The 17,083-nt window shown below is 42.8% G+C and overlaps 1 protein-coding gene across 1 annotated transcript; it reads left to right on the top strand.

Annotated features, from left to right (window-relative positions):
• Window positions 1–1,370: 1,370 nt before the first annotated feature.
• Window positions 1,371–15,847, top strand: LOC134459297 (sodium/hydrogen exchanger 2-like). Its single transcript, XM_063211603.1, has 12 exons — window positions 1,371–1,800; window positions 2,566–3,029; window positions 6,771–7,021; window positions 7,526–7,743; window positions 10,311–10,510; window positions 11,647–11,736; window positions 12,357–12,427; window positions 12,781–12,948; window positions 13,253–13,358; window positions 13,691–13,807; window positions 14,130–14,202; window positions 14,396–15,847. The coding sequence occupies exons 1-12, from the start codon at window positions 1,542–1,544 to the stop codon at window positions 14,764–14,766; spliced, it is 2,388 nt and encodes a 795-aa protein (XP_063067673.1). The 5' UTR covers window positions 1,371–1,541; the 3' UTR covers window positions 14,767–15,847.
• Window positions 15,848–17,083: the final 1,236 nt, after the last annotated feature.

Raw genomic sequence — 17,083 nt, 5'->3', positions numbered from 1 at the left:
ATGGTGTCAAAAGGGCATTGTTTATTTAGTGTGTCATTTTGGTGTGATAATAGCTCTGACTATGACAGAGGTGGCACTTGGCAGTGTTGTTTAAGCCAACTGAAGAATCCTAGACCTACCAAATATAAGCCTATCCTCCTAATTGGTCAGTTCACCATATCCATGGTCAAAGGAAGCATTCTGCTGTATTTACTGTAGGCCAAATTATGATCAATTCTGTTATAGGCTACAGTATAGAGACTTTGCCTACGTCAACTCTCTTAAGACTCAAATGGGTTAATGAAGGTCTATTGCATTTATATTTATAACATTAAATGGTACAATGAGCTCATCATGTTGTGTCATCCTCCTTTTGGAGAGTGGCACCCTGTAAGAGACAATTGGCTTCAGGCAGAGCCGCTATCGCTCTGGCTTGAGGCCCTTGTGTTTTAGCCTCTATCTTGACAACAGCCCAAGATCCATAACCACAAGCCATCAATTATACATCTCACATCCCACAATTATACACCCCTTCAGCTCTCAAGTAGAGAGAAGAAATAAACAACAACTACAACAAAAACAACAACAACAACAGCAAAATATCAAAATGACATGATAAGGATAAAACTTATGCTAATGTCTGACATGTTCTTTGATTCTGTAGACTCTACCGCCATCTGATGGGCATAGAGTAACATTGCAACCAACCATCATGCTGAGGTCAAAGGGGACATACAACATGTTGAGTGACATGTTTCAAAATGGATACATTTCCTTATGCACTGGTTCCCAAACTAGGAGTCTGGATTCCTGTCTGGGTTGAAGACTGAGGGTGCTTTACATAAAATGGTAAAAACATAGTGACAGGTGAACAGTGAGCTGAACAGTGAGTGAACATAATTCCATAATTTGTTATAAGCAGTATTCATATAATGGTCAGTAGGCTAAATGTAGTTGATTTCCTTATGAGTTTCAAATTGAAAAAAAATAATATGGGGAGGTGTGTGTTTGTGTGTGGATGCGTGTGTGCGTGCGTGCGTGTGTGTGTGTGTGTGTGTGTGTGTGTGTGTGTGTGTGTGTGTGTGTGTGTGTGTGTGTGTGTGTGTGTGTGTGTGTGTGTGTCTGTCTGTCTGTCTGTCTGCCTGTCAAAATCATGCTGAAGTGCAAAAGGGGGTTCTTACTGAAATGTTTGGGCCTAAAATAGCTGAGAATAAAATCAAAAGGCCTGGTTGGTGACAATGGCGAGGTGGGATCCTACCTAATCCAGTAGACAACTTGACAAACCTGAATTCAGGCCTGCACTTTTGACACTCCTCCCAGAGCAGTCAAACATGTTCCAGGTGACCTGTTACATTTGGATTCTTCTGCCGTCTGAGAGAAGTTACCGGGCGGTTTCATTAGTCACTTACAGTGATCAGGAGATGCAGTGCAATACCAGAGTCAGAACAGAAACCAACATGCTTTCGACTTAATACTTTGATGTGTGTTTTTTTATATCAGTGTAGTTTTTGTAGCAAAATTTGTTGCTTCAAGACAACACCAAGAGCTCATCACAGCACAAGATGAGGAACTTCAGTTGTTTCACACAGGCTGCAATCATTTATCTGTTTATCTTCGTTCCATGGGCAGCCAATGGGGAAATTGCATCAGACCATGAGCCCTCTGCAGTCCCACTACCACACGAGCCTGTGGATGATGCGGCACAAGCATACCCAGAAGATGAGAAGACTAACTTGCCCGTTTTCACCATGGATTACCCACGCATTCAGCTGCCGTTTGAAATCACTTTGTGGATTTTACTGGCCTCGTTTGCCAAAATCGGTGAGGAGAGACTCAAATAGTATTCTGAACCCCAGGCTAACAGATGTTGATTATCATGTTGCCTCCTCCTTATTTATAGGTGAAGATCCTGTGTTAACAAAGTTCACAGAGGTGATTAGGTTGACATAGGTTAGTATGTCAGGTGACTTAACCGTCAGACGATTTGTGAGCTTATTGTGCCTGATTAAGAAAAAAAGCTGACTCAAATGTGTGGCAGAAGTTTTTTTTCTCTAGTTTTGTTCTGCAGCATTCCTGTTTGTGTGCCGTTTCTCCCTTGTCACCGGCCTGATAGTCATCACAGTTTTACACATTCCATTTAACCCCTTAGCGCAGAGCCTATGTTATAACTTTACTGTCACCAAAATTGTAATGGCTATGTCTTAATCTGTTACTTAAGGCTCTCTGTAATGTCATAATGTCATTGTTATAATGTAGAAGAGTATTTTCAGCAAATAGTGAATTGACCCGCCGGCGACCCCATCTGCAGCAAGAGGCATTTCACTAAAACAGAAACAAGACAATATCTGGGCTCTGAGAATGCATCCTAATGAGAAGGCTAACATTACAGTATTTATAGTAAAACAAACTTGATGCTTATTGTGTATTGTGTATTTTGTGTATTTTTGTAATCCTTTTAACAGGGATTCATGTATAGTATGTTGTATACGCTATGGTAGGCAAAGAAAAAAGATATGATGAAACTTATTTTTTCTCATGTTGTGACCTCCCCCCCTCCCCGCTCCTCCTTAATGTTTCCAACACCAGGCTTCCATGTGTACCACAAGATCACCATCTGGATCCCAGAGTCCTGCCTGCTGATCAGCATTGGCCTGATTGTGGGCGCCATCATGCACGCCGTCCAGGAGGACCCGCCCGCCGTCCTGGAGTCCAACGTCTTCTTCCTGTACATGCTGCCGCCCATCGTGCTGGAGAATGGCTACTTCATGCCCACCAGGCCCTTCTTCGAGAACGCCGGCACGGTCATGTGGTACGCCGTGGTGGGCACGCTGTGGAACTCCATAGGCATCGGCCTGTCGCTGTACGGCATATGCCAGATCGAGGCGTTCAATGTGCTGGATATCAATCTTCAGGAGAATCTGTTGTTTGCTTCCATCATCTCGGCCGTGGACCCCGTGGCGGTGATTAACGTGTTTCAGAGCATCAGTGTCAACGAGCAGCTCTTCATTGTGATTTTTGGAGAGGGCCTGTTCAATGATGCTGTCACTGTGGTAAGTTGTGTGTGTGAGGCTGTGTCTGAACACTGTACACCAGTGGTACACCAATATTGGCCTCAAGGGCCAAATTATGTAGCACAAATGAGGCTGAGGGTCAAACAAATCACCCAGCCGTATGGCCACAGATAGGACACATACAGTATACTGCATGTCTCATTTGTTTCCGATTTCATGACGGGCCAAATGTTTGCCATGTCTGGACCGGATCTGGCCTGCAGACCGGCATTTGGAGACCACTGCTGTACACTAAATGACTGTAATGATAATTCAGGGTCTCCTCTAAGAGGGTCACCTGTGGGCTTCAGTTATGCAGGGAAAGTGTGCACATCCCATCCCAAGGTGCATGGCAAAAACTCATCCCACATTTTTGTAAGAATAAAACTCCACACACCTGAAATCCTTTTTTTCCCCTTTGAAATTCACATCATGTCATGGCACAAACCAGAATGTTATTTTGATGGCACCATGTCCATGGCAATCACCCTGAATAACCCTACCCAACCGCAACAAACACCCACAACCCCTATTGATGGTGACCCCTGGGGATTGGTACACAGCCCACTAACCTAGTTCGACTGTAGTTATTTCTGTGTGAGAACATGCTCTCCTAGTCACACTGCATTCTCTAAGTGGTTACACATTCCTTGCTCTCACAACAGATGCAGTGCAGGGTTGTGGTTATCACACGTGAAGGTGGATGTACTGTGATCAACCGTATACTCACCACTTAACTACCTACAGAACATACTCCACCACCAACAGGGGTGCGATTCTGGAACGTTAGCTTTGAACTACAGACGTACTTTGTAGTTATCTACTTACTTCAAGGCGAAATCCGTGCATTTCTCGAAACCTTACTATTCCCACAGTAAGCCAAAAGTAGTGCGGCTGCTTTCCTGAGTCCACACCGCTACTTACTTTCTTGGCATTGCAGTGCGTGACCAAAGAAGCAACAAGAGATATGCATGATTGCTGAGTCATGATTCAGCTGTTTCCTCCTAAATTCAGTGCGTGAAGTAGAAAGCAATAATGTACAACCACCACCAGCACATTTGATTGGATGTCACGACACCGTGACTCCGCTGTTTCCTCCACAACACACCTTGTAATTTCTTTGTGAAAAAACACGGCCGTGGCATTACAATCTGACACCAATAATGCACCAATAATGCAGTATTATCTGCATGCCGATTGGATTTCGTTTCATTCCGAGGTGTAATTTGTAAAATATTTGGACAATAAAGTTGTGGTTACTCCCAGAAAATCGTCTGTTAAAGTGTCATATCCCTGAGAAATTTTCGCGCAGATTTCATTCCATAGCCTAGTGGTATTCACGCTTGCATCCCAATGGGAAAACAGAAGCCACACCGGTTCGAATCCACATGGTTACAGTGCCACAATTTTGGAAATATCTGGCAGAAATAGATAATTTATGTTGTGCATTACCAACACACACGTGCAGCCAAGGGAAAATGTGTTACACTGTAGGGTCCAAAACACGATTTCACGAGTTGTTGTCAACATGCTGAACACTGGTTTCGAACCCGCGTGGCTCGCGTCTTCCCATTGATAGGCAAGCGTAAATACCCCTAGGCTATGAAATGAAATTCGCGCCAAAAAAAATTTAAGTAGTTGACACGTAATCCAGCGCATTTCCGGGAGAAACCAATACTTTCTTATCTAAATATTTCACAAATTACACATCGAAATGAGACGCAATTCAATCGGCATACAGCTAAAAGTATATTATTAGTGTGGGATTCATCAGATTCCAAGGATATGACGTTTATTTTTCACGAACAAATGACATGACGTGAATTTGTGTTCTGAACACTCTCACAGCTGTATCATCACTTTGTGTGCATGTCGATTGATTTTCATCGCTTTTGCACCACAGGATTAAAAGATATTGACACATTTGTGGTCAAATATGTACTACAAGTTTAGCTAATGGGTGGAGTCACGCTCTGAAGTAGACTAGCGCTGTGTGTTACTTGGGGTGGCTGAGGTGATGTCTGGACTCAATGGATCTACTCCAGCTGTACTTCAACTTCACTGTCCAGATACGGATAGGAGGCACCTCACTTTCAAAGTCACCACTACTTCAGAGTGCACATTACTCCAAGCAGTAGTTACTTTGTGTGCTAACGTTCGAGACACAAGAGTTAGCAACTTTTATAGTATTTACTATGCAACATTGCTAACAGACTAGCTGCTTCGCACTTTGAGAATCACACCCCAGACTTGTTATATGCAAATTGCCCCCCTTGATATATCAATTCATGCGTTTGGCTGGATGAATGCAAATGTACATACACATGGTAGTGTGCATTATTTGAGTCACACACTTCATAGATGTAGACTTGTTGCTTGAGTCAGACTTGAGCCACAAATGACTTGATTTGATACTTGACTTGGCAATGTTAAGAATTACTTGGGACTTGACTGTCTTGAACGCTATTGACTTCAGACTATTTCACATTTCAGACAGTTTTAGCTTGCAATGACTTCGATGGCATGTCAAGTCTACATATTCCATTTTTTGCAATTTTATGTGAGAATATATTTCATTAAAAAATATGAAAATGAAATGATTTGACCGTAACCAGTACCAATAGGCCTACTATTGTTTGTTAAGAATGCAACTGGCAAAGGGGGCTTGCATAGCAGTGTGGGGTTGGTAATACATTTATGACCAAAAAACATGCATAGAATACAAGGTGACTTGATTTGACTTGGTAAAATGCGTCTTAACTTGTGACTTGACTTTAGTCTAGGACTGCTGTGATGCACTTGGGTATTCAATCTCCAATATTTACATGGGATGTGTATGCTTTGAAACCAACTCCTTCTAGCTCCATTACATCATCATCACGTGTTGTGTGAATATGAATACGCTTTGTTTTTTCAGAGCTGTCAGTTTCACTATGGTATGTGTAGTGAAACCTCACCTTTCCCTCACTAAGGAGGCATAGCTGGCATTAGAATGGATTGCCTATTTTCTTTTTTAAATAGTGCTACCTCATTCAAGATGTATCATTTATCCAGGTCATCTCAGTAAAAAGGGTTTAAATGTAGGCAAATCATCTTTTTGGAGCTTGAAATTTAGATATCTTTTGAGTCTCTAAAAGTAAAGATGACTATTTTGTCACTTGTTAAGTGGTATTTCATATGTTTGCTTTGTGTCATATCTGCTCTATTATGCTGTTCATAACAGGTGATGATCATACAAATAAACAATCATCACAATGAATACCAAGAAAACCTCCAAGAACAAGATCACTTCAATCCAGTGAAATAATATACACATAAGGCTAAGACTAGTGGTGTCAACAACGATCGATTCGGCGATGCAATCCAATGCGGGGCATGGACGATCCAGGATCGATGCGGCAAGTTCCAGGATCAATGCGGCAATTTCAATTACTTCCATGGATATTTCGAGAGCAAATGAATGTTAAATTAAATAAAAGTACTTCAAAGCATTGCAAGACTGATACAGACTGATCCAGACTACTTGTATTGCCTCATCATGACTGATGAAACATTTGCTTTGCTTTCAGTAGAAATATAATGCATTGCCATGCATTGTAGAATTGAATCGGATCGGATCGCTACCTCCCGAATCGTGATCGAATCGGATCGTGAGGGCAGTGCCGATCCACACCACTAGCTAAGACACCAGGCTAATATACACATATACACTAAGACACCATCTCCTTCTTCTTCCTGTAGGTGCTGTACAACATGTTCATCTTCGTGGCGGACATGACTGTGGTGGAGTCGGTGGACGTTTTCCTGGGCGTGGCTCGCTTCTTCGTCGTGGGCCTGGGTGGCGTCCTGTTCGGCTTCCTGTTCGGCATCGCCGCTGCGTTCACCTCGCGCTTCACCTCCCGCGTGCGCGAGATCGAGCCCCTCTTCGTGCTCATGTACAGCTACCTGGCCTACCTGGTCGCCGAGCTGTTTGCTATCTCCAGCATTATGGCGTAAGTGTGATACACACGCACAGGCACACACGTTCACGCACATACACACACAAACACACAAACACACACACACACACACACACACACACACACACACACACGTACACGTACACGTACACGCACATACACACACACACACACACACACACACACACACACACACACACACACACACACACACACACACACACACACACACACACACACACACACACACACACACACAGACACAGTACATCAAAGGGTTAAATGACGACCTGCAGGCCAGACCTGGCCTGGGCATAGACCCCCCCCCCACACACACACACACACACACACACACACAGTAAAGTGTAATGATCACCAATGACTATGACTCTTCTTCCATAACAGTATTGTGGTGTGTGCCCTAACCATGCGCTACGACGTGGAAGATATTGTGTCAAAGTGTTCCTGTACCATCATACAGTATGTCGTAACAGTCAATAGTAACAATGACGATGACTCCTCTTCTTTCCCATCTAGTATCGTGGTGTGTGCCTTAACCATGCGCTACTATGTGGAAGCCAACGTGTCCCAGCGTTCGTGCACCACCATCCGCCACGTCATCAAGATGCTGGCCACCATCTCCGAGACGCTCATCTTCTTTTTCCTCGGGGTGGTCACCATCACCACGGAGCACGAGTGGAACTGGGGCTACATCCTGGCCACACTCCTCTTTGCATTCATATGGAGAGGCCTGGGTACGCTGATGCACACAGTTACACTCCTTACGTTACACTTAGCTGACCTACAGCTACAAAGTATTTAGATACAGGGTATTGGTTACAGTCCCTGGAGCAATGTGGGGTTAGGAGCCATTACATTACGTGTACATTACATTACATTACGTCACACTTCAGCTACAGAGTGCGAGAGGAACTGGGGCTACATCCTGGCCACCCTGCTCTTCGCATTCATATGGACAGGCCTGGGTACGCTGACACACACAGTGGCCTCGTTTACATGAGAACTTTAATTCCAAATTAACTCAATTTAATTCTGAATGAAGCTTAATTCCGCTTTGGAAAGGTCATGTAAACACTTCACAATTCAGAATTAAATGAAAGTTCAATGTAAACTTGATGGAACTGTTTAATTCGGAATTATTAATTCGGAATTAAAAACGTCATGTACAGTAAACGTGGCCATTGACTCATGACATTACACTTAGCTGACTTACAGCTATTTAGATACAGGGTATTGGTTACGGTCCCTGGAGCAATGTGGGGTTAGGTGCCTTGTTCAATGGTACCTCAGCCATGGAAAGAGAGATGTAGGGAGGATGGGTTAGGGTGGGATTCGAGCCTGCAACCCTCTGAGTTTAAGTCTGCCTCTCTAACCACTATGCCATGGACACTCCATTACATTACATTACATTACATTACATTGGATTACATTACGTCACACCTCAGCTACAGAGCGTGAGTGCAACTGGGGCTACGGTAGATAATGATCACCCTCATCTTCGCATTAAGAGAAGAGGCCTGGGTAGGGTGATACACTCCATTACATTGCATTACATTACGTGTACATTACTTTACATTACATTGCATTATATAACATCACACTTCTGCTATAGAGGGCGAGTGGAACTGGGGCTACATCCTGGCCACAGTCATCTTGGCATTCATATGGAGAGGCCTGGGTACGGTCAGGGCCGGATTAAGATGGCCCGGGGCCCCTAGGCTACAGGTTACTGTGGGGCCCCCTAGAAGGCAAATTTTGTGACAAATGTACATAGAGAGTGTCATAACTACGAGCTAGGAAGTAAGGGTAACATGTCTACCAAGTGCACTCAACATTACGGATGAATTTTTCAATATTGTATCTTGTCACAATTCTGCAATGTTCCACTTTTGGCCGGTCAGGGGGCCCCTGACTGGTGGGGGACCCTAGGCTGCAGCCATATCTAGCCTGTGCGCTAATCCGGCCCTGGGTACGGTGACACAATGATGGCACACAGTGACGCACAAACACGCACACGCACACGCGCACACACACACACACACACACACACACACACACACACACACACACACACACACACACACACACACACACACACACACACACACACACACACACACACACACACAGATGGAACGAACCTAAAGATCATATACTATACACTTAAGACTGTACACACACATTCATGCACCTGTGTGCATACTATACATGCCACTGCACATACAGTACATGCCAATGCACATGCTACCACACACACACACGCACACACACACACACACACACACACACACACACTTACACACCTACACACACACACAGACACACACACACACACACACACACACACACACACACACACACACACACACACACACACACACTTACACACCTACACACACACACAGACACACACGCACCCAAAAGGACCTTCATCTAGAGGGGAGTGGCTTGTTGGTAAGGTGACAATGACACACTCCATTAGCTTGTCTATTATTCACAGATTAGTTAGTCAGTTCGTTAAGCCATGCAGGGGGGAATAAGTGGCGCATTCAATTCATTAGCGACTAACGGGTTCATTCCTTGAACTGTCTGAATTGATCAAAGGAGAAAAACGCACACATGATATAACGTTCGCTTTCTGTGGTTGGTGTAAATGATGGACCAGACCATGGGTTGGGTTGGCATGGTTTTTAATCAAGATGTTGGAATCAATTGACAACGATTGGTTTTGACTTGGTGTGATCTTCTCATTAATTAGTGTCTACGAATATTTCTGCCTGTAACCTCAGTCTAAACCTACCTGTCAGGTGTCATTCATTTCAATGTCTATTCTGCCCTCCCTCCTACCACACAGTGTTAATATAGTAACTCACAAAGATTTGAAATGAGCTCCGTTTCAGATAACATTTGTTCCCATTCAAAAATAGTGTTAATTTTTAATAACAGAGTTAATTCTACTCAACATTGTGTAAATATTAGGAGCTGTAGAGTTGAAATTACTCTGGCCGCCTGAAGAATTTTACAGACTCCATTTTGACCATCCTTAGAATAATTTGACTCTCCACCACAGTGTTTTTTGTACGTACTTTATCTGGATTCATACAAGTTTTCTCTGAAATATTGACAATCGATTTTTTTAGTGGACAGGATATTTTGAATTGAGTTTTAACTGAAGATTTGTAAAATATGACTGTGACGATTATGTTTTTCTTTTTATCCACATGCTGCCTTTACATAAACGGATACAAAATTTCCACTTCTGCATATGTGCAACCAAGGCCTTATTATTATTCTCTGACAGGTATCCTGGTGCTGAGCCAGATAATCAATCCGTTCCGGACTGTTCCGTTCAACTACCAGGACCAGTTTGGATTGGCCTACGGTGGCCTGCGAGGGGCAATTTGCTTTGCCCTCGTCTTCCTGCTGCCCGACACTATTGAGCGCCGCAAGCTCTTTGTCACCGCCTCGATCGCCATCATCATCTTCACTGTCTTCATCCAGGTTGGTAGGCATCTAGGCAGTATGCAACGCATGGCTTCTCAAGACTATACTGTATGTTTCTCGAGGTATTATTTGCAGGCAATCTCTAGCAGTCTGTGAACAGTTGTGTTATATTTACCCTACTTTTTATGTGTAGTTTAAATTAGTGGTTCTTAACTGGAATCATCTCGGGACCCACACTTTTCTATGGACATTACGTTGTGCTGCTCAATTTATTGTAATTATCACAAGTATAACAATACAATACAATATGTCTATCAACTAGTAGGAGTACATCGTCATGGCAGTAATTTATTCATTACTGCATTTTGTCTCAATTTTGTAAAAGGGGGAACTATACATTTTTACACCACAGCTCCACGACCCCCTGATGACCCTTCTGCGACCTACCTTTGGGTCCCGACCCACCAGTTGAGAAACACTAGTTTAAATGACATCTATAAAAATGTTCATACTGTATAGCTGTGAAGCTGCATCAATTGTCTTTTATTTTCAAATGTATGTTTCCCAATCTCAAATCTGATCTTTTCATGAATATTACTCAATGATAAACTAATAGAGATGCACCGGATCCGGTTCCGGTTCCGGATCCGGCAGGATAATATTGTTTTTCACAGGGTCCGGATCCGGTTCCAGGATCCAGGATCCGGTAGCCGAGGCTTTTCAGTCAAAATAGTTTGAGCCAACGTGATAAAAAGGGGTGATAAAAAGTGTGAGTAGCCTATGTGTTTCAACTCTTTCGTAGGATCCGGTATCCGGTTCCGGATCCGGCAGGATCTTAAGCAGTGGATCCGGTATCCGGCAGGATCCTAAAAATCAGGATCCGGTGCATCTCTATAAACTAATATACACTAGTGTGACCAAAGTACAGAAAGTTTTGATGCCAATGATGTCTATTACTGTAAATTCAAAATGGCAGACATGGAAAAGATCCATATATTTTCAAAGTCATAATGAATACTTTTAACTTCATGGTGGTGGTAAAAAACATTTGTGAATGGTCGGTATAAAATTTGAAAATAAATGACTTAAAAATGTACATACTCCACCTTTAAGGGAGGAAGAGACTCTTGGTCACGATGAAATGTAAATAATATAGTGCATAAATGTAAGTTTTATCATTGTTTTCAACACAGGGTATAAGTATTAGACCCCTCATAGAAAAGCTCGTCGACATTAGGAGGACTCACAAACAGGAAACCATCAGCGAGGAAGTACATAGAAGGGTATGCTCTACACATTTTTCACTCTCCCACTCACAATGAAGTCTGTATGTGTCTGTCATCTTCCATACAGTTTGTATGTTGTTAACCCCTTCTCACAGAGCCTCTGTTTTAACCTTACTATCTCCAGACTGATATTCTGTTCCTTAAGATTCTCACTAATGTCTTGTTGTTGGTTGTTGTATTGTCGTTGAGTGTCCTCAGCAAAGAATGAATAGGCCCATCAGTTGGTCCATCTGCAAGAAGAAGCCACATTCCCGCCCATTCGTATTTAGCACCAGTCATTTCACGAGTTTGTCCTGAGTGCCTGGTGTACAGTATGCATGTTTGGCATGTTAGCTGGCCTCAGTCCTGGGATGCTTTAAACGGAGCTCATGCAGGATCCGCTTCCCTTCCTATGTGTATAGAGGAAGTGTAGCTGGGTGTTCTAGTGAAATAGAGGAGTAAGAGGAGGTGGTGGGACAACTCGGGAAGACTTCGCGCATGACAGGTGAAAGAGGGAAGGAGGGATTTAAATATGCGTGAAGGCGGGAGCAATAATGACACCTGTCAATCACTTGCAGACTTCCTCCAGACTTCCTACGTTTATATATAAACAATATTTGTTCATGCTCTATTCACAGCTCATGGAGCACACCATGGCAGGAGTTGAGGATATCTGTGGCCAATGGAGCCAGCACTACTGGAAGGACAAGTAAGGAGAACACTCTACTGTATGGAACAGCACCCCAGTGGTGGTTCCTCAGAGCAACACTGTCTATATTTGGATGTTTTGTAGACCCTCAAATATTAATAGTGCTTTTAAAGAACCATTTGACACAACATAGAACATTATGATCTGAGAATTTGAACAACTTGAAGAACCACGATGAGTAGAATCATTCAGAAAACCATCCACATTTCCCAATAGTGTCGAACAAAAATAATTCAGAAGTTTGCTTTATTTGTATGCCTATTGTACTGTGGCTGTGCATCGCATTGTGCGTAGCATTGCATTGTTGCATTAGTTCTCATGTCGTTCAACACCGAAACCTTTTTCCTTCTCAGGTTCAAGAAGTTCAATGACAGGTTTGTGAGGAGGATCTTGATCAGGGACCACCGTGCCGAGTCCAGCATCGTGGCTCTGTACAAGCGCATGGAGCTGCTCAACGCCATGGAGCTGCTCGACACTCACAACGCTGACATCAGCGCTGCACCCTCCATTGTCTCACTGCAGTAAGTTGATTTGACCAGTTTATGGATTAACTGACTTATGTCTATTGTGATCAGACTGTGAGAGCTACAGCAATGGCACATACAGTGACTTTAATGACAAATATAATATGACCATATAATATATATTATATGGAAGGGTTGGGAAATGCACTAAATCCCGGGTTCCCAGATTTAAGCTATATCTACCACCGGGCTGATGTAGCAACAGCCGATCATGTTGTGGGGGTCACTGGAATGCCATTGTCATGCCATTGGTATTCCAGTTGTATATTTTTCACATATTTTCCCATGTTTGATATTTCAGTGAAGAGAAGAAAGCATCTTATAAGCCAAAGAAGAAGTTCTTGGCCACTGACTTGAAAAACATGCACGACCTTCTGACAAAGAACATGTATAAAATCAGACAGAGGGTGAGTACAGACTTTCAATACTGCATTTTGTTGATCTTTTCATGTCCTTTGACAGAATAGTACTTAAATGCAACATCACACCTCCATAAAAGGAATAGTTGCATACCCTATATGGAAATAAACTGATGTCACTTATTGGGTATAGGTAATTAGACCACAATGTGTTAAATAATTGCTAATTGGTTGACAAATGTATTTGCTTTTATGAGCTGTAACAGGTGCAATGATGCTATACAACCCAGAGGCATAACTGACAACTGAAGTCAAAGTGGTCTAACCAGATCTTCTTCAGTATTTCACATTCTTGAAACTCTCCATCAATTTCCCATTAGACAGTGGATTACACCAGCAAGCACGCTCTGCCTGACAACAGCCGGGCCAGGGAGATCTTGATCCGAAGACACTCAAGCATCCGACGCAGCATGAGGCCTGGCAGTCTCCGAGAACCGGTAAGAGACAGATAGTTCTAAATTGATTTTATTGTTCTTCTTTTTTATTGATCATCCTTTTTTCCAAACTTGTACTGAATTTGACCTACATAATCTGTTGTTTTGTTGTAAAACTATGTGGTGCAGCAAAGCTGCGTGTAGTTATAGGCAACAATAACCATGAATTTTACATTTCAAATAAATTATCCCATGCTTTTATGTAATCATAGCAGTTGTACCTATAATAAATATTCATGAGAATGATATTGCTACTTTACTGTGTTTACCATGAAAAATAAGATATATACCTTACTAATTTTATAAATCGTCCTTATTTCCCCAGACGAGATCACAGAAGTACTTGTCCCTTCCTCCAGGAGAAAGTCTTGATGCTCATTTCCCCTTAATGGCACATGGTACAAAACATTAATAACACTATCTATGAATGTTGTACTCTACTTATAAGACTTTCCAAACATATTCATTCAAAGGGTTCTAATGCTTTCAGAAAGCTGAAATGGTTGTAATATCAATCAATCATCCAAAACATTTCCAAAAAACCATTTCCAATTCAACCATAACCTCTCACTTTTCTGGTGTTCTTTCCAGGTGACTCCACATCCGAGGCAGATCACCGCATTGCCAGAACCAGACTCGTGCAGTCGATGCGGGCTCCAATGAAATCCAACAAGAAGCTAGGTACCCTACAGGAGATCCCATTGGCCGAGAGCAATATGGCCCGCGCTCAGGCTGTGGACTTCCTGAATGAGAGAGCCAGCAGCAGAGGAAGTGGCCGTCTCCCTTCCTCTTCCTCTTCCTCCTTGTCCTCCTCCCGACCTCCCTTCCGTCCAGGCTCTGGTGGTACCTCAAGACCAGCCCCACCGCTTCCCGCCCCGCGTGGCCGCACCTCCAGTTCTGCTGCCCGCCATGACCCAGACTGGGAGACTGAGGAGGAGGTGGAGGTGGAGGTGAGGGAGTGACATTGGCCTTCAAGCAATACTAAACGATTTCCGTCCTTGTTCGCCCTGCAGGTTGCAAACGGAATTGCTCATCATCAAGAACTACAGTACAAAATATGGATCACTAACTCTAAGCTTGCTTTGTACTGTTATAGCCAACTGGCAATGGCAAAGTGAATTATAAAGTGCCATTGGTGCGATAACATGATAATGATGAACCACCAGTGAGTTTGCGGCCATTTTAAAGTTGAAAAAAAAACTTTCATGCAGAATCTCTATTTTGCTGAAATGGTAATGAGCAATACTTCATTTTTTACCTAAGACTCCATGTAATGGCATAGCAGTGTTGTTATGATGAGTGTTTTCAGCAAACAGTAAGTTGGATCGCAGGCGATTCTCTCTGCATCAAAAGGCTACACACTACACTGTCTAATGACTCATACACTGGGCAGATACAGTACATCTGGATAAATCCATGTGTTTGAAACGAGGGAAACTACTTTCCACCCACATACACCGTTTTTTTTACTTCCGTATGCTGCTGATTTTTTTCAAATGGCCCTGTCACTGCCTCCGTTTATAATCTGTCATGTTTTCAGAGCGTGAGGATTAGGGTAAAAGACACACAGGCATGACACCATGACAAATTTGTAAATGTTTCCATTAAGAAACAGAATCATTATGTGGGTAAAGCCCCAGGAACTGAGGGATGTGGATGGGACCGACACCAAACCATTGTTGTTTTTCCAGTCTCAGTTCGGCCCTGGATTGAAACATTACTTGACGTTTGACCCTGTTTGGAATGTGGCCAGCAGAAACTGCAAACAAAACCACCTGACTGGAATATTCAACCGGAACGGGTTTGGTGAGGGCAACACAGTCAGGTTTGGCAGCTCTTTCGCAGGAAATAGCCTTCTGGCCTCAGCACAATGGAATGCAAAGACTTTTCTAAAAATTGTGCCAGAAATGACTGACTGGCACCATGTAGAGATGGAGATCTACACTAGAGCAGTGCTTATGCTTGCAGAGGACTTCTGTACCATTTGTAATGTTAAATAAATCTTTAAGGGAGAACTAAATAAAAGAATGTTATTTTTGTCCACCATGTTGAAAAGCTGCAGTTCTCTTAGCTTGACATGTGAACCTGAAGACTAAACTTGACCTTCCACTTAACCCATCTGAACTCTGTTGGTAATGTCGACTCTACTAGAATAACACATGAATTTAATTTATGACATCTCTACGACTCTTTTTGTCCTTACGCACTAGTCCATGTGATATGTGAGTATTGCATACTGCCTCAACAAACTAAGTAACAAATGAAGTTACACAGCCGGGTCAGTTACTGACATTTGGCAGCGGAACTGACAGTTGGTTTACAGACTATTTTAAAGATTCACACCTGTAATTCAAAACACCTTGAAAAAAACTGCTACGTTTTTTTTTTTTTTTTGATGCTGTGATTTGCTGCCAAGTCCTTCTGGCAATTATCCAAAAAAGCAGATACTCATGTGTGGTTATACATACTCTGAAAGGCATCTGTAGTAGTTGGATGCAGGTTGCAGTACTAAAAAAAATATTTTCACTTCCTGCTAAAGCTGCAGTGTCTTTCTGACCCACATACTTAATCAGGGCTGTACTATGGCAAAATGAAATCACCAGGACATTTTTTTTTCTCAAACTGGCCCCTCACACACATACACTACAGTAGGGCCTATGTATTAATGTACCGTATATAAACTGGTTTTGTAATATATCTGCTTGTCTCACTCCACTTTCTTTGATGACGATGGACCAATGTGCCGGCCCCTCAAAACGGGGAACCAGTCCCTAAGAAAAATCAATCAAACAAACAAAAAGAAAATATCAGAATCGGCCCCTGAGGACTGTCAGGCCACAGGGAAATACCTGGTATGCCAAATTACCAGTCCAGCCCTGTACTTGATTGTTGATCAAGTGTTAGAGCAGGTATTTTTTGAACCGTTTATTGTGCACTGAGAGGTTCTTTGAAAACAAACCGTTCAAAATAAACATTTTGTTTTCAATTTTGTTTCACATTGTAATATTGTTATATTATTACTTTCAACATAGCCAAGACCATGACATACACCCCAAATGACGAAAGACTCTTTTTTTTCACACACACACACACACACACACACACACACACACACACACACACACACACACACACACACACACACACACACACACACACACACACACACAGACACGCACACACACACACACACACACACACACGCACGCACGCAGGAAGGCAGGCAGGCAGGCACGCACACTCTCTCTCTCTCTTTCTCTCTTTCTCTCTCTCTCTCTC

The sequence above is a fragment of the Engraulis encrasicolus genome, chromosome 12, assembly GCF_034702125.1.
Source record: "Engraulis encrasicolus isolate BLACKSEA-1 chromosome 12, IST_EnEncr_1.0, whole genome shotgun sequence".
Lineage (NCBI taxonomy): Eukaryota > Metazoa > Chordata > Actinopteri > Clupeiformes > Engraulidae > Engraulis > Engraulis encrasicolus.
Note: the sequence above shows the minus strand (reverse complement) of the source record. Positions and strands in the feature narration are given on the sequence as shown.